The following is a 25129-nucleotide window of genomic DNA, read 5'->3' as shown; positions in this document are numbered from 1 at the left end:
ATAATAAAATCGACTCACAGGTTTCGACCCTTTTTTTTGGTACAGAATAAACAACGTGGCCATCATGGCTCCTCCGGGCATTCTGCGCAGCGACACTGGCGGCGAGTCGGCACTCACTGCTGCTGTGAGCATTGACTTGTCCAACTGTGATGGATGCGTCAAGATTGCCGAGGCAGAACATCTTTTGCGTAGGAGTCTGACTCCAGAGGATGGTGAGTAGAATGATTTTTTCGTTGGTTTTTTTTCTTTGATTTTCCAGTTACCATCCATTGCCTTTGCTCTGTGACTCAGTCCAACGGTCCCTGCCAATCTCCACTAAAAATCGCAATGACACAATTCCAGCACATCATCGTCGGTGCGGTGCTGTATCGGCCCAGCACAGCTACCCAGCTTCATTTCACTGGCGAACTCTATCCTTTCGTCTACCTTGTTTGCAATTTTATTCTCACCCTTTACAGTATCACATATCCCATTCACCTAGATCTCCAACGCGGACAGTTGTAGATTCTGCTGCCCGGCTCGACCTCCCCCCGCACATGCCACCTCATCCGTCCCCTCTCTGATTCTGGCAACTCCACGCGATCACACAGAGCTCGGGGCTCTCGTCCCCCATCGCAACGCACATGATGGCATCGCTTACACCTGACGCAGTCGTCTCTACCGCCGCCGCCTCCCTGGGCGCCCCCCCGTCCGAGGCCGCGCCCGCGAGCACGCCGCTGCTGCTGCACAGCCTCAAGCACAGCAGTGCCATCCTCGCCCTCGCCGCGAGCCCCGAGCACGACACCATCTACGCCGGCACCCAGGACGGCGAAATCGTCACCTGGTCCCTCTCGACCTTTCATCAGCTCCGACACGTCCAGGCCCACAAGCGCACCATCCTCTCCCTCTTCCTCTCCCCCGACGGCGCCCTCCTCTTCTCCAGCGCCGGCGACCCCATCATCAACGTCTGGTGCCCGCGTACCCTGCGCCACCTCTACGAAATCTACGGCACCTACGATGTCGGCGACGTCTTCAGCACCGCCTATAGCACCCGCCACGACACGCTCTACCTCGGCGCCCAAAACACCTCGATCCAGTGGGTGCGCCTCGGCGACCCGGCCGCCGTCGTGCCCGCCGGCTCCCAGAAGCACCCCGACCGCCGAAATCACAGATTCTTCGACTCAAAGGCCGTCGGCGGCGGCGGCTCCACCCCCCGCCGCAACGAGGACCGCTGGGCCCTGATCCCCCGCGCCAGCACCGTGCTCGAGATGGACAGCGGCTCCATTCGCAACTTCGCCCACAACGGCTACGTGTACTGCATGCTCATGGCCAAGGGACCAACGGTTCTGGTGGACGAGGACGACGATGTCTTGATTTCGGGCGCCGGCGATGGTACCATTAAGCTCTGGGCGCTCGGCCATGGCACGCGCGAGGGCCTGGACGAGGATGAGCCTGATCGTGGCACACTGGAAGAGATTATGACCCTCGGAACGGATGATGCAGAGTCTGTGCTCTCACTGGCCATTGATGGGTCCTTTTTGTACTCTGGAAAGCTGGATGGCATCGTTGAGCTGTGGGATCTCGACACCGCCCAGAAGCTACGAGTCATCAAGGCCGGCGAGTCGAATATTATGGCTCTGCAAATGGCCTGTGGCTTCCTCTGGACTGGGTCTACAGATGGGTTTGCAAGCGTAAGTGCTACCTCGGATAATAATGCGCTGTGCCCCGACTTATCTCTGTAACAGAAATTCAGTACCGTGCACTATGGCAAATACCAACATCCCACGGACAAAATTGCCCAAAAGTACCGATGCCTCGGTCGCTGGAAGGCTCACCATGGCAAGATTTTGGCTTCTACAGTGGTCAACTACCGTAACGACCAGTTTTACATTACTGGAGCCAACGATGATAATATCCGCATCTGGGGGGTCACAGGCTCAGACACCACTGCCGCGGAAACGGCAGAAGGTGGAGTTGACCCTCTGCTGTCCACGCTGGTGGACTTTGTCTCCTACAAAACCGTCTCATCCAAGCCGGAATTTGCAGAAGATTGCCGCCGGGGTGCGACATTTCTCGGCGCTCTATTCAAGCGCTTGGGCGGTGATGTTGAGATGCTGAGCACGGAAAAGGGACACAACCCCGTCGTGTATGCCAAATTTTCGGCAAAACAGGAGTCTAACAAGACGCGGAAACGCAAACGTATCCTGTTTTACGGACATTACGATGTCGTCGCTGCTGACAATGAGACGGGCAAATGGGCGACAGACCCATTTACAGTGACGGGCATCAATGGATACATATATGGACGAGGTGTCAGCGACAACAAAGGTCCCATCATAGCCGCGCTATACGCTGTCACGGACTTGATGCAAGCCAAGCAGCTGGATAATGACATCATCTTTCTTATTGAGGGCGAAGAAGAGTATGGATCCCGGGGCTTTAAGGAGGCTGTGCGGCAAAACAAGGATCGCATCGGCGACATTGACTATATTTTACTGGCCAACAGTTACTGGTTGGACGAAGAGGTACCCTGCCTGACTTACGGCCTTCGTGGTGTCCTCCACGCAACTGTCTGTGTTGATTCGCCGCGACCAGACACCCACTCTGGAGTGGATGGATCTTTTATGATGAATGAGCCGCTTTCGGACTTGACATGCATCATTTCCAAGCTCAAGGGCGCAGGCAATCGAGTGCAGATCCGGGGATTCTACAACGGCATCCCAGCCCTGACACCCGCCGAAGAAGCGCGATACGATGACATTGTATCTATCCTGAAGCGCGGTCGCTCGGACAACATCTCAGAAGAAACTCTCAAACGGTCGCTGATGGCGCGATGGCGCGAGCCCAACCTGACTGTTCACAGCTACAAGGTGTCCGGTCCGGACGGCAGCCTGGTCAGCAGCCACGCCAACTCGCACATTAGCCTGCGTCTCGTACCCGGCCAAGAGGTCAATGCCGTGGCCGACCTACTCACCGAGTTCCTGGTGCAGCAGTTTGCCAGTCTCGAATCACAGAACCAGCTGAGCATCAGCATCGACAACAAGGCCGAGCCCTGGCTCGGCGACACCACCAACAGCATCTTCCGCATCCTCGAGCAGGCCATCATCGAAGCCTGGCCTGATTCATTCGACGCCGATGCAAGGACCGCGTCCGGCGCCAAGAACAAGACCGCCAAGCCGCGCGGTCCCCTCTACATCAGAGAAGGCGGCTCCATCCCCGCCATCCGGTTCCTGGAGAAGGAGTTCAAGGCGCCGGCCGCGCATTTCCCGTGCGGTCGCGCGAGCGACGCGGCGCACTTGAGCAACGAGCGCATGAGCGTGGTCAATTTGTTAAAGGCACGCGAGATTATGGGCAAGGTGTTTCGGCGTCTGTAAAATAAAAAAGACAGCATAGATCATAGGAGCGCGTGATACCCTCATTGGCCGTAGTAGTTTCGTACAGAGTTGTACTGGGGAAAAAAATAGAGTAACAAAGAAGTGTAATAGTATAGAAGTACAGCAGTATGATTAACTCGAAATGTCCAAATCTTGCCTTGCTTGTCAGTGGTGTCATTCTGTAGTGTGGGGGGGCGGCTGGCTTACAGTTAACACTCTACGCGTACTTTGAGCCCCGCGACGCGTCTCCCAGATTCACACCTTTCATCCACCACCACATACAAACGCCCCTCCAGAATGACGCAGCTAAAAGCCCACGAGGAGCACCAATATCTCGATCTCGTCCGCGAGATTCTCGAAAATGGAGAGCATAGACCCGACCGGTACGCCGCTCACCAACAACCACCACCCACCCCACGTACAAAGCTAACCAACAACAACTCCAGCACCGGCACCGGCACCGTCTCTATATTCGCCCCGCGGCCGCTCAAGTTTGCCCTGCACAAGGACGGCGTGCCGATCCTGCCGCTGCTGACGACGAAGCGGGTATTTCTGCGAGCCGTGGTTGCGGAGCTGCTGTGGTTCGTGGCGGGCAGCACCTCGTCGCTGCCGCTCAGCGAGGCGGGCGTCAAGATCTGGGACGGCAACGGCTCGCGGGCGTTCCTGGACGCGGCGGGGCTGGGGCACCGCGCGGTCGGCGACCTCGGCCCCGTGTACGGCTTCCAGTGGCGGCACTTTGGCGCCGACTACGTCGACGCCGCGACCGACTACGCCGGCCAGGGCGTCGACCAGCTCGCCGACGTCGTCGACAAGCTGCGCCGCACCCCGTACGACCGCCGCATCATCCTGTCGGCGTGGAACCCGCGCGATCTGAAGCTCATGGCGCTGCCGCCGTGCCACATGTTTGCCCAGTTTTACGTGTCGTACCCGCGCGGGGCGGTTGAGGGAGAGCCCACCACCAAGGGACACCTGCACTGCCAGCTGTACCAGCGCTCGTGCGACATGGGCCTCGGCGTGCCGTTCAACATTGCGAGCTATGCCCTGCTGACGCACATGCTCGCCCACGTGTGCGATCTCGTCCCCGGCTCGCTGACGCAGGTCATGGGCGACGCCCACGTCTACCTCGACCACGTCGACGCCCTCAAGGTCCAGCTCGAGAGGGAGCCGCGCGACTTTCCGACGCTGGAGATTGCAAGGGACAAGGGCGGCAGCATCGACGGGTGGGCCGCCGAGGACTTTGTCGTCAAGGGCTACGACCCCCACAAGACGATTGCGATGAAGATGTCGGTCTAGAAGAGTCGGTGCTGGAGGAGTGGGACGAGGGACATGTATTACTATTGGGCATATATGGCACGCCACATCAACTGTTGGTCTACTTTGCGATGAATTACTCTAGAAAGCAATGATTTTTTTAAAGCAACATGATCAGCGAAGCGACAAGGACGCTCCGTCACCACCCCGTTTGTGCTTGAAAGCGATCTGCTCGTACATCCATGTATGGGCCCCAACTATATACTCGTCTCGTGGCGGCTCCTTTTCCGAATCCGTTCGCCATAGATCCAGAAACACCATGGGATCGGCGCCATGACGAGCGCCACGCCGCCCAGCAGCGGCTGTCGCCCAGCCGACCCCCATCACCTCGAACATTCGCAAGCGCAAACAGCGGAAAAAGCCGCCGAGAGAAATGTCCAGCGCCAGCCGCCGCCCGCGTGCACGAGGAAGCCGCCGACCAGCGGGCCGAGCGAGGCGCCGAGCGACGGCACGGTATAGTAGACGGCGAGGGCGACACCGCGCCAGCGCGTGGGCCGTATCATGTCGAGCATCGTCGCGGGGTGCGTTGTTGATGAGCGGCGCGGCGAAAGAACGCAGAAGCGGCAGGCGACAAAGAGAGGCCCGCGAACCGACGTGGCCAAGGGCGCCGCCGAGGACGAACAGCATCAAGACCGGCGCGGTGCCGAGGACCACGGCCCCGCCGCCCGTACGTCTCGGAGAGCGGGCCGGCCCCGCACGCGAGCCCCAGGTTGTACAGCGACAAGCGGCAGCACGGCGAACCTCGCGGGGGAAACGTGCAGGGATGCGGCGACGGCCTCTTCCGCCGGCAGGTACAGCGCGCCCCCACGACGGTTCCGACTATGGCGAGGAGCGTCAGCGCGGCCGTGGCGCGCTCGCGCACGCCCAGGTCCGACGGGGCAGTCCAGTCCCAGGCTGCCCCCCCGGTGGACATCGAGATCGTTGTGTTTTGTTCGTGGATGGTCGTGCTGTGCGGTGGTTCTTGGCCGGGCATCGTCTTGGCGCGCCGTCGCTGGCAGCCCGCGGGCGGAGTTGCCCGGCGCTGGTGTGCGGGGCGCCGCCGGCAGTGCGGACGCACGTGTGCGGTCCCTCTCCGGGGGGACCTCTGTCATTTCTGGCAATTTGGGTCCTTGCGAGGCCATGTTCAGAATGCACAGTTTCTTGTGCAATCATACTGCCAAAAATGGGGGAGGAGCTTCGTGATATGGGCGAGGAGAAGCAAGATAGCTTCAAGTGTTGGCCGGTCTTTGCTGCCTGGTCGTGCAGTCCCGATGCAGTGTCTAATCCTCTTTGGTTATATGGTGGTGTGGCTCCGCGTGTGGTAATAGAGGCAAGATCATGGAAGCGGATTCGTTAATTGAAATATTTTGGGCACTTGGTTGTGAAAAGATTCAAGAATTACACACCAAGACGCCGAATAAAGTAATACCGCCTCGTTGCACCCTAGTGGTGTGTTGGTAGTCTCCGCTCCGGGCGCGGCCGAAAACACCCCGGGATGTGGATTGTCAAGTAGCCCTAGAATTGGGGAAGCGTTGTAATTGAAAGTCAAATGGGTATGATTATTTTGCAACAGCTGTATATATGTAGATATAGCTACATCAACGACATCCTCCTTAAATCCAAACAACCGTTCCATTTTCATAACTATGCTCCTAGTGTTCCAAGTCCGCAGCCTTGCTCACGCCGGGCTGGTTTTGGCCGACGTACTCGGACTTCTTGAGCATGTTCCACTTGTCTTCCTCGGCATCGAGATGGCGGAAGCAGAACCAGAAGGCAACACCCCCCATTAACGAGATGACGGAAATGGTAGTGTAGTTCCAGACGAGAAGAGGGTCGCCCGATAGAGGAGTGAAGGCCTGACCAATGGCAGCAGACACGGCACTCATGAAGAGGTTGACACTCATTACCAGCGACTTCATGTTCTCGGGTGCCTTGGAGAAAGCGTACTCGTACGAAGTGACGTTGGTGAGAAGTTCGGCAATGCCGATAAAGATGTAAGGAAGGCACTGGGCCCAGACGTTGATATCGGCAGGAGGGCAGTTGACCTCCTCTCCAGCAGCGTTGGTGATTGTGCCGTTGGCGTGCCAGCCGCAAGGGCTCTTCTGGTAGATGTAGTACTGCATGACCGCAGAGGCAACCATAGACAGGGTAGCCATGAAGAAACCAGCAGTCATTCTCTTGATGGGGGTGAAGGGAAGTCCAACGCGGCGGAGAAGAGGGTAGAGACCATGATCAAAGATGGGAATCATGATGACAATAGAGATGGGGTTCAGGTTCTGAATAATGTCGTTGGGGACTCCGTGTAACATCATGGTACTGGCCTGGGTGGTCAGGTTACCAGTCATCTGATTGTAGGCGAGGAAGAAGACTGGCAGGAAAAGGAAAACCTTGCAGGCCATCAGACCACGGCGGACTTCGTCAACCCAAGCATCATCATAAGTCATCCAAGATGGGCGCTCAGCGACGGCAACCTTGGAGGGACGGGCAACGTCCCAGTTGAAGTGGAAACTGGAGGAAGACCTCTTGCGAACGTAGAACCACATCTTGATGAACTTTTCGAGTAGAGATCCCGTGGGTGGTGTGAGCTTGTAGTTCTTCTTCTGGGACCAGAGGACGAAGGGGGCGACAAGGAAGAGGGCGGTGGGGATGAGGAAAGCGAGCCAGAAGCCGACATATTTCTCAACGTAGACCATGCCAATCTGGCCAGTAAGGGAGCCAATGTTGATGCAAAGGTAGAAGTATAGGAAGATACGCGTGTTGGTGATTGCAGGGTCGACGATGACGAGTTCGCCCTTGCGCTCTTCGAGTCGCATGCGGGTGTCTTCGTTTTGCTCGGCCAGGAGTGGCGAGACGTTGGCCTTGAAAAAACCTGTGCCGACACAGAGGCAGAGGAGGCCGATGATGAAGGCGGCGAAGGAAGAGTCACGGTGAACAATGACACCAGGAGCAGAAGCAGCGACAAGGATGACGTGGGCAATGGTAGAAATACCAATGGCCAGATGGAGAGTCCAGAAACGGCCCATGCGAGCATCAGCAATCCAGGCACTTTAAGACACCGTGTTAGTAAGGATCAATGAAGTAGGATTTTCGAGAAAATACGCACCCAAGAAGAGGCATGATGTAGGCGAAGAACTGATTGAAGAGACTCAGGCCCTGAGCAGCCTTGGGGCCCATGCCAAGGGCACCAGCTTGTGGGTGAGGGTCGCCGGGGAGAGGAGCACCAGTGACAGAGCCGTTGGGCAGCTTGTGGTTGACAAAGTTGGTGTAAAGGACAGCGGATCCGTAGTAAGAGAAACGCTCGCACAATTCCACAAAGGCAATTGTCCACATCGCCCACTTGATCTTGCCAGAGACACGGCGCAGAGTGCGCACCTGCTCTTCTGTGGGCTTGTCGGGGTAGTCATTGTCGTCAGTGGCGACGCTGTGCCGGTCAACGCCAAAGTCGTTTTGGTGCTTCTCGTCTATAAAGGCTTCCTGGCGCTTCTCATCGTCAATCTGGTGGATGCCGTGATGTTCGGGGTCCACAAGACCGGCGCGCGCGATAGCGTCGTTGTCGAGGTTGACGGTGGTCGTCATGGTCAAGTACCCTCAGAGTGCGAGGTTGTCTTGGTCAATGTGATCGACGTATGCTTATACCAAGTACAAGCTGGATTTGGAAAAGAGAAGGCGGACGAAGTAAGCTCTCACACAGAGAAGAGAAGAAGTAGGGAATCACAACGGGGGGGCTGCGTGTCTATTAAATATGTAAATGGAATACTGTAGCCGGCCTGTCCCCATGTTGGAGACATGATAAGCACTCCGGGGAAGAAGGGTCCAGCGTTTGGGGGGCGAGGCTTGACAGAGGTGCCTTCGAAGCTGCGTGTTGAGAGTCCAATCGTCCGAGGGGCCAAGACTGAAGCGGCGGAGGGCATGCCTATTCGAGACTGGTGGCATGGTGGCTGAACAAAAGAACCTGCAGAGAAGAGGAAGGCTCGAGGAATGGAAAGACAGGGAGGGAATCCTTGCTGTGGAGAGTGCCGAGACTTGAAGCGGGTCTTGGTTGAATTCAGTTAGCGATTTGGAACAGAATATGGTTTTGCGGAGGAGATGGTGTGCAGCCAGCAACCTAGTCATGCTGTTAGCTTGAGACAGGATGGTGGTTGGGGCGTTGTGATGGTCGCGCAGCCACTTGGTCTACTAGTGGCGTGAAAAAATCTTGATACTTTTTTCCTTGATCTTCTTTTCGTATTCTAGAAAAACGGCGTTGTCCGAGGTACGGTGGTGTTCTTTCTCGACGAAAAGAGGCATGGCGTTGATGATCTTCGTAGTTCAGCTTTTGAACGTCGAAGATGGAGGAGGAGGGAGGAGAGAAGGGGACCGAGACAGGGCAACTTTTTTGGTCAGGCGAGGCGAGCCAGATAGTACTAATTAAGGGTACGGGGCCTGGGGGCCTAACAGCAGGCGAGATAGCATTCTGAGGCCTGCTGGGGCCTGCTGGGGCCTGCTGGGGCGGCTGCAGCAACGATATCGCTGGAGCCCACAGCCTGCCGTTGGTCCTCTTCCTTCATCTAACTTTATAGTTACCTAATGTTGCATCGACATGAACGAACCGTGCCACTTCTTTGCTTTTTCCCCCGTATTCCAGAGTCCGCCGACTTTGCGTATTCGCCCGTCTGGTTGTGCTCCAGATTCGTCCCCAGCCGAGACTTTACACTGTCACCTTTCACTGCGTTGTCGTGACAAACAGCAGGTGCCGGCGTCATCATGGCGTTGCCACTCTCTTGGAAAATTTGCCCGTAGGGCACACATCTGGTTATCTTGTTGTCATTAATATTAGCTAACAACCTTGCTAGGCCGTTACTTAAGCTCCAACACATTTCGCACTCGCGCTAGCCAAACACATGGCTTGCATTGTAATTCCCCAGACCCACGCCAGAAATATCATCGAGCAACCGTCGCGTGTCAGAAGACATGCACTAGACTGGTTTCGCACATACATACAACTGGTATGCGGTGGTGGGATTGCCGGCCGCCATCTCGAAACGGCGACGGCGAGCGCCAAACGGTCGAGTCGTGGTGGCAACACTCACTTTGCCCGAAGTAGCGAAGCGCCGCCTCTCGGGTGATGCTTGCCAGTGGCACTTTTCCTCCGAAGCCACCAGAGTGGAAACAGACATGGCTTGGGCGGCGCGCGATGGGTTGTCGATTCCAAGGCGACGCCACCTGTTTCGCCTGGTCTAGTTAGCCTCGTACCTAGGTAGGTATGTAGGTGTGTATACATCCGTATACCACTCCGGGATGTCAAGAGGCAGAGGCGTTTTTGTCTGATGCTGCTGAGCGCGCCATTTAGCATCGACTGCACTCCATATTCACATGCGCAGCAAACATTCGTTCACCATACTCTCAGAGGGAGCGATACTTTTCCGCGAGTCTCACTCTGTCCCCCACTCAGCTCAGACGCCCATCATTCCGACGGAGGTCAACGCTTAAAGGCCCACTGAACTGCTAACTAAACGTCAAGCTTAAAAGCTAAAATACAGGGCTGCCCAGCGCTAGTCTGGTGATAATTTTAGCCGTCCCTCGTCGTCGTCGTCGCCTTGTCCGGAGGCTGCCGAGACAAAGAGTGCATGGTCCGCGGTTACACGCATCGACTCGATCTTGTGTTACGACGTACAGATCATGCATCCTTATGCAGGAATCGCTGTTGACTAACACTGAATCATCTGTGTACTGAGTTCCTCTGAGTCCCTATCACCGTCTTTTGTGTGGGCTTGTTCGCGCACACCATAAAACCCCCGCCAGTTACGGGGCACTTGAGAAAACTGAGAGATAAGACCACTGCAGAGCATGAAAGTGCCTGTACGTTATCCATTTCGCGTTTGATTTGGTATTACGAAGTACAAGCGCCCTTGCCTGGTACTGTGGCGCGCGTTCCTTGCATGGCGCTTTCCATTCATGTTGACTGTTCAGAAATCATACGCCATGTTGCTTCAGCTCAGCCTCAAAAAGCTGATGCACTGGTTCGTCTCAGTTCGCTGATCAGGCTAAATGCAGCCTGGCCAAGACCCAGGGGGGGTTCCCATCGTGGCCGTCTTGCCGTCGCTCACCATGATAACCGCTTGCTTGGCAGGCTCACCAATGGGCCGTTAGTAGGATACAGTGCCAATGCTAAACCCGTGCGCCAAATCCGATTGGTGGCAACTGCTGCTTCCCAGGTGCCACCTGTCACTGCGCCGCACAATCATCAACTACCTACATAGTTATGGCGGCGCAGCGTGTGGCAGAACAAATATCATTCAAGAACCGAAATCGCTCGTCCTTGCAGATATGGCACTAAATTCAGCTGGGGCGAGGCGCCTTGAGTGACATGCTAATATAAGTGAGTACATAATGATAATCGGCCAAAATATTCATCTATCACAATCTATCACGCAGCAAGGGTCATCTGCCGTGTTTCCATTACTCAATAATTTCCACTAAACACGGCATTTTCATCGTCCAATGTATCTCGGGTCCTGGCTGCCCATGGGGAAGCCTCCGCGACAGCTTCAACCAGGTAACTAGCCCTGTTTAGTCTCTGTGATGTCAGTAAATGGTGCTCATCTCTCATATTCTCCATTCCGCCACCCCATTGTGAGTCGGGCAGCAGCGGGTAGAGGAGGCCTTTGCCAGCCTCAGCTGGACGCCTCGTAGTGCGCCATCCCAAGCCAGCTCAGCAGTCGCGGCAGCAATCCTATGCCTCATCAGAACCAACTGCGTCTCAGACCATGGAAGGGCTATCAGCCACCAAGCAAAAGGCCGGGTAAGGTACCCAGGCAACTACCCCCAGACGTACGATTAGCAGCATTTGTATTGCTCATGCCAAGCAAAATAGGCTGGCTGCGAAGAATCGTTCAACAGCCAGCACTGACCAGCACTAACCAAGGGAGGAGTGTAGGCGCTAGCCCGGGAGGTACCTCGGTACTATTACAGCACCCATAGGGCTTGGTCTGGGGTCGTTCTCGACCCCGCATCGAGACATCGTCGAGTCTATGTACTCGCAACACCAAGCAATCAGGCTCGCCAGTCTGAAGTGTCAAGCCCCCGAGCGCCACTTTTTGCCGTCTTATTCAACGTTGAAAGCCACCAGAAGGCCCCCGAGACCCGACGCAGGCAAGAGGCTAGATGAGACAGGCTTTGAAGATTGTGTCTTGACGATGACTGGTCGAGCTGGTGTCTTGGAACTGGTGTACGGAATGATTCGGAAAAGAGGTCGGGCTGCCGCGTTTTTTCTTGTCTTCATTTCAAGTATTAACATGTGGTACAGCGATTTGCCGTCTAGTCTGCAAAGTAGGAAATTCCACCAGTGCCTCCCTTCACAGCCCTAGATCAACTACCGCCATTATCTTGCGTAATGCCAATTGCGAACAGTAAAACTATTGAAAGCGTACTGGTAAAGAGGCTGGTCCCTCTTTACCCCAATTTCGCCTTCCTCAAATGCCCAGAAATCGGGCGCGGACCCCTGTCAGCATGGCCAGAAAGTAGGTCGGGCCCTCGTCCTCGAGCGCCGGCCCGGCGCCGCGGACCTCGAACCGCTCGAGCAGTCTCACGACACACTTGAGCACAATCATTTCGGCCACGTGCCTTCCAGGACACGTCCGCGAACCGCCACCCCAGTTGAGGCTGTAACGCTCCAGCGCGCGGACGCGTGCCTCGTCGTCGCTGCTGCCAGCGGCGAGCCAGCGGCGAGGGTCGAACGCGTCCGGGTTCGGGCCGCAAATGTCCGGGTTGCGGTGCAGCGAAACGGGGTTGCAGCCCACGGTGGCACCGGGCGGTATGTGGAAGCCGTGGAGCTGCAGCCCGCCGTCGCGAAGGGGCACCACACGCGGCAGGCCCATGCTAATGACGGGGTAGAGCCGCATCGCCTCCCGGATGACGGCGCGAGTATACACGAGTTCCAGCGCGTCCGTGTAGCTGATGATTGTTTCTGATTTTTGTGGTTTTTCTGCCTTTTGTGATTTCTCCGCCTTGTAAAAACGGATTTCTTGTCTTGCGGTCGCTTGCACGTCTGGATGTGTTCCCAGCATGGTCATGACGGCCGTGAGGGTCGACGCAAGTGTCTCATGCCCGGCACCAAAGTTGGTAATTGCCATTTTCCGCAGATACAACTCTGTGAACTCGGGCTTTTCCTGGTGCAAGCTGATCAAATCTGCGAGAAGATCTTCCTTCTGACTGGTCCTCGAATTCGACGCATTCTTGATTCGTCGCGCCACCTTTTTTGCCACGTCCTTGAACCGCTGGTTAGCAACGGTTTGGGAAAAGGGCCAGCATATAAATACCAGGCGCGAAAGAAACTTACGGGAAAGAAGGGTTTGAAACCCTTCGGGGTCTGGTATGTAATTCCCCAGAGCATGCCAAATATTCTTCCAATCCATCTATGGTTGACCTCGAGCTTGGTTATCAGAGGAAAAAGTCCGAATACTGACTTGCGGCGCCACCCAAGGTAGCTCTGGTTGCTCGTGTCGCGATCTGTTCCGGCTTTGATCATCCCTGGTGACCAAGATAGGACCACAGCGCCCAGTGACTCTACGGCGATGATGTGCATCCACTCCTTCAAATCAATATCAGCGCCATTGATGGAGTTGAACTTTTTGATCACATCATCCATGACTCTGTCGAGAGCTTGCTCATGGCGAACCGCATTGGCCGTCCGGTAGACTCGTCCGATGAGCCGACGTTGTAACCTATAGCGATGCATGTCTCTCTCAGAAAGTAGATCAAGATTATCTTGAAACTCAGCATTCAACCGGCGATCTATATGAGGTCGCGCAAGAGCCGTTGCCACTATCATGTGTTAGTGTACCGCGAGATACGTCACCGCTACCTGGGTCACTTACAGTAGAAGTCTGACTTTTCATACCCACGGATACCTGCACCTATATATCGTTAGCCTTGCGTTTCCAAGCGATGGTATATGGATCATTCAAGTACTCACTGTAAATCTGATCGAAAGCCTCTTTCGTATCAAACCACACTTCTGTCGGCCCAACTCTCACAACCGGGCCGTATCGCCGGTGTAGCTTTTTAGCCATGGCAGCAGTGGCCCCATTTCTTGTATGATAGGCGAACCATATATTTGACACAGCAGCCAATCTTGGTCCGGGTATGCGAGAGAAAGGATCAAAGAATAAGCGGTGGGTGATGACTGTAATAAGCAGGGCCATGAGCGCCATGCCCATGGCCCCTAGAACATGGGAAAGAAACCAGAGGCTGTTTATCGCCACATCTAGCAGCTTTTTTTCCATGACGGTCCAATCTCGTGGACATTGTCCGGGTGGCTGTTGTCCGAGCCTCGTGGGGGTAGCGCTAAAGGCGAAAAGTTTTGTCGTTTCCACACCACTGACTTGTCGCAACTATGCCGGGATAAACCCCTCCAGGTGAGGTTTTGAGCTTCGATAATATAGGATGCTGGAAAACGGTGGCCAGTATGCTGCCTCTCTCAGGTCTCTGAACACAGGTTGCGAAGCCAACAGCTGCACCAGCATCGTGTTTGTGGAAAATTGGGTCGTGTAGTTGCTCAGCCCGCCGTCACTAAGGATTAGTGCGATAATTCGGTGGCCAAAGCCGAGGCGAGGGATTGCCAAGTGGGAAGAAAAAGAACAACTCTCCTCTAATGGTATATATGCAAATATGAGACTATTCTATGTATGCCTTTTCAAGGCCAAGTTTCCCTCATAACTCATCTATGTTCCCTTCTTCTGCATTTGCCTCCATTTCATGCCCTTCAGCGCCAGCAAAGCCAGCGGTGTAAGACAGATGAAGAACAGGCTTCCTACAATCGAGAATGCTTTTCCGACGCCAATTGCTCTTTCCAGCGGCACAATAGCTGCTGTGGCCCCAGCACCGACAAGACACCTTGTGAGGTTATTCGCCGCCGTCGCAGTGCCTGCCTTTCCTGGGTGCATATCAACCAGGAGCACATTCATCGAATTGGTCATCCCAATCAGTCCAATCCCGAGAAAGACCATGATGACACATAGAACCGCGATATGGGCATGAAAGTGCACCGCCCAGCCCCAGGCGATGAGGCACGCCCCTGCGAGCAGCATCAACGGGATACCGATTTCGAGACGTGCGCGCTCAATGGGAAAATTGGTCATGTCCATCTGGCGGCTGCGATCAAACGAGACTCCGGCCATGGTGCAGTGCCGCTTGTAGTTCCACGTCATGCCCCGGCCGACGACCAGCGCCGCGATGATGGAGCCTCCCGCAATGGGCAGATACATGAGGCCAACCTGCGTCTCGTTGAAGTGGTAGCGTTTGTGGAAGAGGACAGGCATCGCGGCTGCGATGCAGTAGAATCCGGCAAAGATGACGCTGCTGGACCACAGCAAAAGGCCTGATGACCGGCGGAAGAGCATCCTGACCGCCTCGAGGACGTTTGGCGGCTTGAATTTGAACTTGTTTTCGCCAGCTGCCGCGGTTGTTTCCAACCCGCTTTCAATGTACTGTTCTTCATCAGCCTTGCGATTCTCCTTGCGCAGGCGTATTGTCTGGAGAAGGGAACGATACATTGGCGGTGGCGCAACGGATCCGTCCCCCACAATGCGTCGGCAGGTTTCAGGGAAGAATGCGAGAACCAAGAGCAGAGTCACGCCGCTAGAGATGGCCAGGAACCAGAATATCGACCGCCAGCCAAGGTACTGCGAGAGTACACCTCCCAGCACCGGGCCCAGGGAAGGGGCCAGAACAGAGGGGAGGACGGTGAAGCCGATATACTGCCCTCTTTCCGCAGAGGTGACCACATCGGCAACAACGGCAGTGCACAGAGCGACGGTGCTGCTGGATCCAGCCGACTGCAGACAGCGCAGGGCGAGTACAGCAGCATAGTTGGGAGCCAGTGCCAGCCCAATGTTGGCAGCCAGGTAGATGACAAAGCACAAAATGTAAGCCGGCCGCCGGCCTCCTGCGTCGGCCAGCGAGCCGACAAACATGGGCGTGATGCCTTGCAAGACCATGTACGTGGTGATGGTGAGGTTGACCTTTGCGGCGCTCACATGGAGGCTCTTGGCGATGGGAATGAGCGCGGGCAGGTATATTTGGGCTGATATGGGCGAGAAGATGGCCGTACCCGCTGCTCCAAGTACCAACAAGCGCTTCACGTTTTTTGAGTGAACAGAGTAAGGTGCCCGCGAATTCGTGCGCTGGATGGGAAGCTTCTCCTCGTCGGCGGGAGAGGGCTGTGGCAATACTTCTTCCACCTCTGGCCGTTGCCGTTCGGTGTCTGTAGGAGTTGCTTCTCCCATCCTGTTGTCTTTTCAATTCGCAATCTCGATATGTTCTTTGGCTGCGTTCTCCTGTAGCTATATTCGTTGATGCTCTCTTCAGGCGGAGAGAATGACCAAGATGAACACTGTGGCTCAAATCCGAGCAGCAAGTCTGTGTTTTATATATGAGAGCCAGCGCAGTACTTGGATTGACACAATTCTCTCCCACAGGTCTGTTTTCCTATTCCATCATGGAGCAGTGCCACTGTATCGTCTGTGGAACGGTGACAAGGTCTCTTGTAGTCGGAGTTTGCGAGCCTGACGGAAGTGAGGGGAAGGGGTTCAGAAGGGGTGGTGATAGATAGACGTCTGACGGCTAGAATTGAGAGGCCGCATTCAACTGGGACGTTTAAAGGGTGAAGAAGGGAAAGAAATGTGGTTGAATGGAAATATTCACTGAAATAAGGGAGTTATTTCGGGGGCCTAAACACCTTCTAGCGCAACGGGGGCCCGTTGCCCGAATCGGCGCCGAGCTCGGCAGCCGGCAACCGGAACACCTTCAAATACGGCTGTATCAATGCAAGAAGCGCAATTTGATTAATTAAAGTCTTCATTGGAATTGAAAATGTCTCTAATCAGTATTAATATCTCGTAGCTCCCGGGCTAGGCGAGTTGCTTTTAGTTCTCCCACCGATGTTGTTCGCCAGCTGCTGGCGCATGTTGTTCCGCCAGAGTCGTAAAGCCTCAACAGGCGGGGGGGATTATTTCTTTGCTTAAATCTAATTAATTAAAGCAAAAAAGGTAAACCCCGAAATCTCCCTCGGTTGGCCGATCGGGAAGCTTCGAAATTCCAAACAGCGGTGAGCGCAAAGTGTGTGTTCGGCAAGGAGTCGTTGTTGGTTGAACAGCTTCGGCTGTAGGCAATCCGTCAACCCCGGGGGCGAACTGTATTCTGGAGATGACATTCGCAGCTTTAACAATTAAGTCCATGTTGTAACGCGGGCAGAACACTTTTTACATTGCAACATGCTGGTTCTCTCTTCTTTGGCCTCTGGGAATCATAATTTCCTGTGCTCTTGGGCTACCCTGCAGATACTTGAAGCAGTCATTCTTGTAGCACACCGTGGAATACGCTGTAGAGATACTTACGCTGGGGTCAAATATGAAAGGACTTCTAGTCGTACGTAAGAGTACGTAAAAACTCGGAAGCTCTCACCGCACATCTGACTTTGCCGTAAGGTGTGCAGCCGACGCGCCTCGGGCGAGTTACATCGTCCTCCGCCTTGGCAACCTTTGCACAATTCCAGCAAACCCCAGCCTGGAAACATTTCACGACAAAGAAACCAAGAAGCCAGAAACGAATCCAAATGTATTTTTTTTGTAGCTGTTGTAAGTGAGCATTGTACTATGCACAACCAAGGAGTGGGCGGGGTGACAATTTTCCGGCGCCGAACTAAGGTGGCCTCAACATGTGAAGCTCCAAGGTGCTCTACCTAGTCACTACCATAAACTGTATTATGGACTGAGCATTCTGGAGCCTGCTACCAGTGGTTAGTTTTCTGAACAAGAACGCACCATGGTAAGTTTCGAGCGCCGCATCTGGAAACCATATTTCCGCCTGGGCTATTTCTAATACCTTGAAGAATGTCGTGTACAACGCCGCCTTGCGGCAGAGCAAGTCCATCAACAACGAGCTCGCGAGCTTGCAGTCCAAAGGCGAAGCTTCCGCGGCCGACATTGGCAACGTGTCCGTGACGCTGGCCACCTTTGCCAAGGCCATCGACGAGTACAACAGCCTCGCGCGGCAGGAGATTGTCCCCAAGAAGCAGGGGGAGGCGTTTGAGCGCGTCAAGCGGTTCCGCGACGACCTTGCGGGGTTCCGCGGGCAGGTGGACAACCTCAAGACGGCGCGCGAGGAGGCGCAGTACCAGCACAACCGCACCGAGCTGCTCGGGCGGCGCCCCTACCACGCCAACGCGACGCCCGAGAACCCCTACGCCCACGCGAGCACGACCAGCACGTCGTCGACGTTCCAGCCCCGACACGGTCAGCAGCTGACGACGGGCGCGCAGGACGAGACGCGCGAGGCGCACGCGTTTCGCGAGCAGCACTTTTTTCAAAACACCAACCAGGCCCTCGACGACTACATTGCGCGCGGGCAGGCGGTCCTGGGCGACCTGGGCCAGCAGCGCGAGATGCTCAAGAACACGCAGAAGCGGCTGTACAGCGTCGCCAACACGCTGGGCATCAGCGGCGATACGATTCGCATGGTGGAGCGCCGCGCGCGCGAGGACAAGTGGATTTTTGCCGCGGGTGTCCTTGTCTTTTTTGCGTTTTGCTGGCTGGTGCTGCACTACCTGCGATGAGGCTGTCGCTGTGCGAGGAGGCATTGATCTTGGGAACATGGAGCGTGGCGTACAAGGTGCTTATTGGGAATAAAACATGGCATATACACAAATCACGGAAAGCGCCCACAGGGTTTCGTTTTTTTCTTCTTCGTCTTTCTTTTCCTACGTTCTTTCCGTAAATTTCGTTGATAATTCATCACAGTCGTCTCAACTGTCGTCCTCGCTGTCCACCTGTCGAAGTGCAATGGTAAAGAGCACATCCTTGGTCGTTTCAATCTCAATATGCTTGGTGCCGGGCAGGATGTGGTTGCTGGTGCTGATCTTGCCGCCAATCTGGCTCATCCAGTCGGTCACGTCCCACTCTAGGCCGCGGGTGGTGATGTGGCTGGGCTCGCGCAGAGGCACGATGCCGACGTGCTTGGCAAAGACGTCGTGCTCGCCGTCCTCGCGGACGTGGATGAGGTGGCGGCCCGTCTTGAGCAGAAACGTGAGGCTGGAGCCGGACAGCAGGAAGATGCGGCCCTCGTCGTAGCCGGTGCCGGGCTGGAAGAGGTACAGGTGGTGCAGCTGGCTGATGCCCTGGTCGACGCGGCCGCCGATGCCGCCGAGGGCGACAATGTCCATCTTGTACGAGTCGCGGATCCATTTGATGGCCTTGCCAAAATCGCTGCTCTCCTGGTCGCGGTCGTGGATGACCTGGGCGGGCTGCGGCTGCGACGAGTAAAATTCGCGGACGATGGGTGTCAGCGAGTCCAGGTCGCCGATGATGGCTTGTAGGTTGGACTGCGCCGGTGTTAGCTGCGGCACCGTGCTTGTTCACGGGGTAGGGAAAGGAAAGGCTTACGAATTTGCCTTGGAACGAGGAGAGCTCATATAAGCGGTTCGCACCGCCATCGGCAGCCACTCTCACTGATGCTGTTGTTGATATCGTGTTAACGCAAGTGGCGGTGCATACCAGTGGGCTGCACTCAGAATAATATACGAGACATGCTCAGGTAGACTCATTTTGTCGGATGAGTGGACTCACCATTATTCCATAGCTTTCGCAAGCTGGTGCCATTTTTCAGCGGCTGGTTGAGCACAAGCAAAGCAAAGTCGTCTGCCAAGTCACTGGCCTGCAGATACCTTGCAGGATGCCACTCAAATACTGGTGAGGAAGTCATGTTGTGTCGGCACAGTACCTCTAGGTACGGAGGAGTTGGGAGTAGGGAGTTGGGGGCTACTGCCGTTGGCAGGATAGCACAGAGCAAAGATGCAACGCAACCGTCGTCCCGGCTGCTGCTGGAGAGAATAAAAAACCAATCTCCGCGGATGCAAGATTTAACCTTCCAATCAGTCTCACCCTTTTCTTACACTCCCCTTTATTTATTTGGCAAGCTTTCGACTTGCATTAGTTGCGCTCCTGGGCGCCAACGGAAGCGGTGGTTAATCTTCGGCTTGGTTGTCGTGTGGGAAGCAAGCTTTGTCTGCCTTATAATTATGCCCGTAGCCTGGGCTCCAGCGCTCTTCTACGCACTCTTTGCGCGCTGACCAATCGAGCCCGGATTGCGCCCGAATTCTTTTTTCCCACTACAAACCCCATCGTCGCATCCCCCCTTCGTCTCTCCCGCGATACTGGTCTTTCCACTCTATTGTTACGCTGTCTGTGAGCTCAATTCATCACGGAGGCGCTTGTCATTTCCTTTTCATCTCCTCCCCCGCCTACAAATTGCGACTCAAAATGTACCGCACGACGCTGCGATCCGCTTCGCGACCAGCTGCGGCTGGCCTGCGAGCTCAAACCCTCCGATCCGCTCCGCGCCGATTTGCATCGACCTCGCCTGCCGACAAGTCAAGGTCCTGGAAGGGCTCCGCCGTGCGCTGGGCTCTCGCCGGCGGTGCCGTCTACTACTATAGCACCAGCACCGTCTTCGCCGAAGAGGCCATTCCTGGTAAGGACCGCTTGGCTAGCAATGCGGCCATTCCACGCGCCACTGCCGCTCGTTCGAGATCTGTACCCGCTGACACAAGGTCCCTACAGTTCGGCAGTTTTCTACTGCGCCACCCTCCTTCCCGGAAGCCACCGAGTCGACACAGCTCCCGACCGTCGAGTCCATAGTCGAAGAGAGAAAATCACAGGCTGCCGCCAAGGCCCAAAAGTCCGCCGAGCCCACACCAAAGAAGCCAGATGACAAGGAAGAGGCGGCCGCTGAACTCAACACCGCTGTAGCAGGATCACCGGCAGAGCTCGAGGAAGAGGCTGGCCAAGAGGCCGCTTTTAACCCCGAAACGGGCGAAATCAACTGGGACTGCCCCTGCCTCGGCGGCATGGCCCACGGCCCCTGCGGAGAGGAGTTCAAGACGGCGTTCAGCTGCTTTGTGTACTCGGAGGAAGAGCCTAAAGGCATGGAGTGCATTGACAAGTTCCAGTATGTCTAGCCAAACGCGATCCGCCGCCCGAGATGGTCTACTAACGAGGGGGCATCCAACAGGGGCATGCAAGAATGCTTCCGTAAATACCCAGAAATCTACGGCGCAGAGCTAGCCGAAGCCGATGACGCTGAAGACCTCCCCGCCGACCTCGAGCTACCATCCGATACGCAGACGCTCCGCGAAGGTCAAGCCGGTGAGAAGCAGACCCTTCCGGAAGGCGACTTGGCAACCGAGAAGCAGATCCACCATGCCCAGCCCAGTGACACAGATGGCCCAGCGGCCCCCGAGGAGAAGACAGAAAAGCCCGCCGAATCTGCCCCTGCAACTATCCCGGCCGTTCCCAAGCAAGAGACGGAGGAGAGACCTACCGAGTCCTCTGAGCCTGGCCCGGCAGCCATTCCCGAGGCTAGCATCAACACAACCTCAACGACTAGTACCTCAAACGGCCCCAAGTGGGAGGATGCCACTGACGCCAACAAGAAGTCGCCTGAAGCTTAAAAGGCTTAGAAAACGAAATAAAATGACCGGGAATGCCATGCATCATCCCATATTAGGATACGATGCCTTGGTAGTCTAATCCGGCAGCATCCCTTGTACTACTCTCATCACCCATTCCCATCGATTGGGCTCTGTACGAAAAGCAAAAAGAAGTCTTACGATGGCATATAGATAGATTCGGAAAAAGGCATGGGCTGGGATCCATTACTTTGTAAAAATAACTTCACATCTACCAACTTCACTTAGGAAAAACAAAAGAAACCATAATATGAGTCTGAGCAATTGTACAAGAAAGTGACCGTTTCTGAAGAAACATAATTCATTACTATTGAGTGCGAATGATACAAGCTTGCTTTGAGCAAACTACAGAAAGCGGAGTGTCAACAATGTGTGGTATCAATCAGAGCCTTTCCGCACCTTGCACCCCCATAAGACATCTTCTCACAGTCGCGGCCAATGCCGCCAGCGAAACCCTCTAGTTCTTCTTTCCGCGGTAGAGATAGCTCCCGACCACAGTGTGCGCGGCGCCTAGGCCGGCCAGGATACCGACACCGAGGCCGATCGCCTTGCCGTCGAGGCGGCCCTTTTCGTACAGGCCCCAGGCCTTGTAGCCAAGGTAGGAGCTGATGCCGACAAAGGTGGCGAGGTTACCGAGCGCGATGCGCGAGGCGGTGCCGTCCGAAAGCTGCGAGATCTGCTGGGTGAGCCACGAGTCGGCCTTCTTTGCCTTGGCTAGGGTCTCCTTGCGCGCGCGCTCGGCCTTGGCCTTGGCGGCCTGGGCCTCGCGGTCGAGGCGGCTCGCTTGCGTCTCCGTCTGGACGTCCTGCTCCAAGAAGTCGGACGGCACCGTGTGCACGCTGGGCATGTCGACGTCGATGAGGGACGACGTCGAGGCCGACTCGTTGGGGATGATTTCGGGCACAGGAGGGGCGGCAGCCTGAAGAGAAGAGAAGGCAGAAGTTAGCGGATGGGTGAGACGGCTGGATGAGCATGGTGAGTGAACCTACCTCGGCGGGGGTCTGCTTGGGGCCCTTGGCGGCGGCGCTGGCGTATGACACTGTTTAAACAATCAGTACGCTTCCAATGCCATTGATCCTGAAGTCAGTCGACATACTGTTGATTGTTATGAGCTGTAGTGGTACAGCAAAGGAATTCCGCGTGGTGTGTGCTGTCTCTTGCGGAAGTGAGAGAGTTCAATGGAGGGGTAGTTTTCAAGTAGAAAGGGATTGTGGTAGTGCGCGACGATCAGGTACAGCGTAAACTTGGATGAAGAAGGAGCAAAAAGTATCGTAGCAACCAGGAACGTACGGCAGATCGCGATGTTTTAAGAAGGCTGTGCAACGTCGGGGCTAGAGCTCGAGGACGCGGGTGGGCAGAAGCTGGCGGGAAAGCTTGCAGGTCATGACGTAACGATCGCCCCATGCCCCCTGTTCTGGGACCACCCCATTTATGCGTCGAACCTGCGATTTGTTCAGCCTGGCCAGTTTTGTCGGGGTCTGCGATGATGCGTTTTTGGCGCAAGATTACATGGCAGCGTTTGATGAAATGGCATGTGAATGTGTATTGATTCCCTCTGACACGATTTTCATCAGTTACATGGCGCTGTTGAATGATACCTACTGAATAGATTAGTAGGTACCTACCACATTCCCTCCGTCTAAGCTTAGCGCCTAGGGCTCACCAGTTCAAATTATAATTTAGCCTCAACGGCCCATCAGCAAGTTTGATCAAAAAATGACGACTAAATACAGGGTCTCTCGAATCACTGTTACGCTGAACAGCTATCGTGTGGCAAGGGCAACTGACAACAGCACCATGGCGCGCGGTAGAATGATCAACGATAATACACGGCCCGGTGGACCAAATCTTATTATATATCCCGACTACATAGGATGGATATGCGGCCATTGATCTCCCCTCTGTTCTTGAAACGACGCTGACCCAAAATGTTTCATGCTTCTTCAACAAGCGTAGATGGCATTAGAAAATGGTTACCCGACAATAGCGCCATTCAAAACCCAGATAAAAAAAACAAACAAATTTCCGGCCAAATCATCACCCAGAATCCGCAGTACTCCCCCTGATCATATGCCGTATTTAAAAAAGATCAGTAACGAACAACAAGGCAGAAAAAAAAACACAAAATTATTCCAAATGTAAAAATACACAATGGACGCGGGCGAGAGAGAGCATCATTTGTGCGTTAGCGTAGGGTGCTGCGAAGGGTTCGGACCCAGTGCTCGCGCACCTGGCACGGCATTTTGCAAAAGACCATGGCCGTGTGCTCGTTGCTGAGCAGTTCATGCGGAATCCTGACCTGCAGGTCTAGCTCTTCCGCCGCGAAATCCCTGTAGAACAGATCGACAGCCTTCTCACGCCACTGGCCGGTGCTGCCGCCCCGCGCTCTCGTGCATGTCACGTCCTGCACGCCGCGCACGCTGCCGCTGTCGGTGTCCTGCGCGGCGGCCCGGCCCCCGCCCCGTGTCGTCCGCGGCGTGGACATGTCTGCAAGGGTCTCGATGGCAAGGGGGAGCCCTTCGTCTTCGGCGGCGGAGAAACGGATGCGCTTTTCAAAGGAGGCGGCGGCCTGCGCGGGATCGAGCCGCGACGGCGTGTTTTCGGCCGACAGGGAGCCTTCCAGGTCTGCGGTGGCGAGGCTGCGCTTCTTGGTCAATACCGTCGTGTCCTCCGGGGGCGTCAGGGCGATGCCTTGTGTAGTCGTCGAGGTGGGGGCGGAAGACGGTGTTGTGTTGCCCGGCTGGCTAGAGCTTGTGTTGAGCGCAGACTGCGTGCTGGGGCTCTCCAAGCCTGACGGCTGGCTCGTCATGGCCTGATCAGTCGATAGCATGGAGGCGTTCGGGCCAAGCAGCTCAGAATCGTCACCCGGCTGTCCGTCTCGGCGCTTTGGCTTCATTATCCTCTTTGGCGCACCTCCGGAGCCAATAACATCGGGGTACAACGTCTCCATGTAGTCTTCGTGATCAAAGGGCCGTCCTCTCAGTGCTCGCGATAACGGCTCTCGCTGCGCAAAATTACTAGCATTAGTAAAGAAAACCTCCACAGTGAACTGCAATTCCAAATCATACCTCTATGTGTGCCCGCCATGCCTCCTCCGTCGCCGTCACGGTCCTGGCTTTGGGATTGTACACAAAGTCGGGATCCTCCCGCAAGCCCCGCCACAGCCTGAAACGCTTCCGCGCATTATCGCTCTTGTTGATGAGGTGGTTCTTGGTCGGGAAGGCGCTGTGGCTTTCCTGGAGGGCCAGGGCGGCGCGCTCCCACGCCTCGGCCTTGAAGCTGCTGTTCTCGCGCATGCCCAGCTGGACGCTCTCGCAGAGACTGCGGAAAAAGGTCGCCTCGTACGCCGGAGTCCAGCTGAACCGGGGCGCGCGGCGATCGCGGTCGACCTTACCGGGGCCCTGGCCATCGGCGGCCAGCATGTCTACATCATCTTCCGACATGATTGGGGGGGCAGCAACGTGTTGGGCGCGCCACGGCCTCTGAACGCTGTGTGATGTCTCTAGGTGTCGTGACGATTTCCTCGCTGAAGGGGGAGCGGAAGGCGGATATAGGCCTCCCCCCCTCGTTGCGCGCAAGCAGTTACCAAGGGATCCTGGGATGAGCCTGTTTTCGGTGATGGTCTGCAATCGACGCCGCAAAGGCAAGATCTTCGTGAGGCTGCGAGCAGCACTGGGACAGCAGCACGCCTCTCGCTTTTTCCCCCAGTTACGGCAGCCTATAGGTGAGTTATCGCCAAATCCCAATTCACACCTAGTATACAGTTAGATACGAAATAATACATACATAAGTAGGCTATTATATTTTTTAAATATATATTATCCTTATAATAAATATAGGTTATTCTTATATCTAAATATAGCTACCCTATTTAGTATATTTTAGTTTTATTTTATATAATATATTATATAAACCTTTCTTTCTTCTCTTTAATTATTAATTCTATTAATCCCCCCCCCCTTCCTATATATATATATATATATAT

General features: G+C 55.3%; 10 protein-coding genes across 10 annotated transcripts; 4 read left to right on the top strand and 6 right to left on the bottom strand.

The window, feature by feature from the left end:
* Window positions 1-64: 64 nt before the first annotated feature.
* Window positions 65-3353, top strand: CCM_02882 (beta-Ala-His dipeptidase; the record flags this gene model as incomplete). Its single annotated transcript, XM_006668034.1, has 3 exons — window positions 65-212; window positions 652-1670; window positions 1725-3353. The coding sequence occupies 3 exons, from the start codon at window positions 65-67 to the stop codon at window positions 3351-3353; spliced, it is 2796 nt and encodes a 931-aa protein (XP_006668097.1).
* Window positions 3354-3650: 297 nt separating this feature from the next.
* CCM_02881 (thymidylate synthase) lies at window positions 3651-4646 on the top strand (the record flags this gene model as incomplete). Its single annotated transcript, XM_006668033.1, has 1 exon — window positions 3651-4646. The coding sequence occupies one exon, from the start codon at window positions 3651-3653 to the stop codon at window positions 4644-4646; it is 996 nt and encodes a 331-aa protein (XP_006668096.1).
* A 215-nt stretch (window positions 4647-4861) lies between these two features.
* Window positions 4862-5176, bottom strand: CCM_02880 (general substrate transporter; the record flags this gene model as incomplete). The annotated part of the gene is made up of 2 exons (XM_006668032.1): window positions 4862-4966; window positions 5015-5176. The coding sequence occupies 2 exons, from the start codon at window positions 5174-5176 to the stop codon at window positions 4862-4864; spliced, it is 267 nt and encodes an 88-aa protein (XP_006668095.1).
* Window positions 5177-6295: 1119 nt separating this feature from the next.
* Window positions 6296-8219, bottom strand: CCM_02879 (Oligopeptide transporter; the record flags this gene model as incomplete). The annotated part of the gene is made up of 2 exons (XM_006668031.1): window positions 6296-7688; window positions 7747-8219. 2 exons carry the CDS (start codon window positions 8217-8219, stop codon window positions 6296-6298), a joined length of 1866 nt encoding a protein of 621 aa, XP_006668094.1.
* A 3875-nt stretch (window positions 8220-12094) lies between these two features.
* On the bottom strand, window positions 12095-13906 carry CCM_02878 (Cytochrome P450; the record flags this gene model as incomplete). The annotated part of the gene is made up of 4 exons (XM_006668030.1): window positions 12095-12898; window positions 12961-13415; window positions 13499-13537; window positions 13597-13906. The coding sequence occupies 4 exons, from the start codon at window positions 13904-13906 to the stop codon at window positions 12095-12097; spliced, it is 1608 nt and encodes a 535-aa protein (XP_006668093.1).
* A 438-nt stretch (window positions 13907-14344) lies between these two features.
* Window positions 14345-15907, bottom strand: CCM_02877 (general substrate transporter; the record flags this gene model as incomplete). Its single annotated transcript, XM_006668029.1, has 1 exon — window positions 14345-15907. One exon carries the CDS (start codon window positions 15905-15907, stop codon window positions 14345-14347), a length of 1563 nt encoding a protein of 520 aa, XP_006668092.1.
* Window positions 15908-17030: 1123 nt separating this feature from the next.
* CCM_02876 (membrin) lies at window positions 17031-18234 on the top strand (the record flags this gene model as incomplete). Its single annotated transcript, XM_006668028.1, has 2 exons — window positions 17031-17048; window positions 17512-18234. 2 exons carry the CDS (start codon window positions 17031-17033, stop codon window positions 18232-18234), a joined length of 741 nt encoding a protein of 246 aa, XP_006668091.1.
* A 189-nt stretch (window positions 18235-18423) lies between these two features.
* Window positions 18424-19379, bottom strand: CCM_02875 (thiamine pyrophosphokinase, putative; the record flags this gene model as incomplete). Its single annotated transcript, XM_006668027.1, has 3 exons — window positions 18424-18999; window positions 19061-19131; window positions 19244-19379. 3 exons carry the CDS (start codon window positions 19377-19379, stop codon window positions 18424-18426), a joined length of 783 nt encoding a protein of 260 aa, XP_006668090.1.
* Window positions 19380-19936: 557 nt separating this feature from the next.
* On the top strand, window positions 19937-21126 carry CCM_02874 (mitochondrial intermembrane space protein Mia40; the record flags this gene model as incomplete). Its single annotated transcript, XM_006668026.1, has 3 exons — window positions 19937-20147; window positions 20237-20624; window positions 20688-21126. 3 exons carry the CDS (start codon window positions 19937-19939, stop codon window positions 21124-21126), a joined length of 1038 nt encoding a protein of 345 aa, XP_006668089.1.
* Window positions 21127-21601: 475 nt separating this feature from the next.
* CCM_02873 (uncharacterized protein) lies at window positions 21602-24587 on the bottom strand (the record flags this gene model as incomplete). The annotated part of the gene is made up of 8 exons (XM_006668025.1): window positions 21602-22063; window positions 22134-22183; window positions 22241-22256; window positions 22435-22586; window positions 22770-22796; window positions 23375-23417; window positions 23444-24148; window positions 24213-24587. The coding sequence occupies 8 exons, from the start codon at window positions 24585-24587 to the stop codon at window positions 21602-21604; spliced, it is 1830 nt and encodes a 609-aa protein (XP_006668088.1).
* Between the last annotated feature and the right edge of the window lie 542 nt (window positions 24588-25129).

The sequence above is a fragment of the Cordyceps militaris genome (genome assembly GCF_000225605.1).
Source record: "Cordyceps militaris CM01 unplaced genomic scaffold CCM_S00002, whole genome shotgun sequence".
Lineage (NCBI taxonomy): Eukaryota > Fungi > Ascomycota > Sordariomycetes > Hypocreales > Cordycipitaceae > Cordyceps > Cordyceps militaris.
Note: the sequence above shows the minus strand (reverse complement) of the source record. Positions and strands in the feature narration are given on the sequence as shown.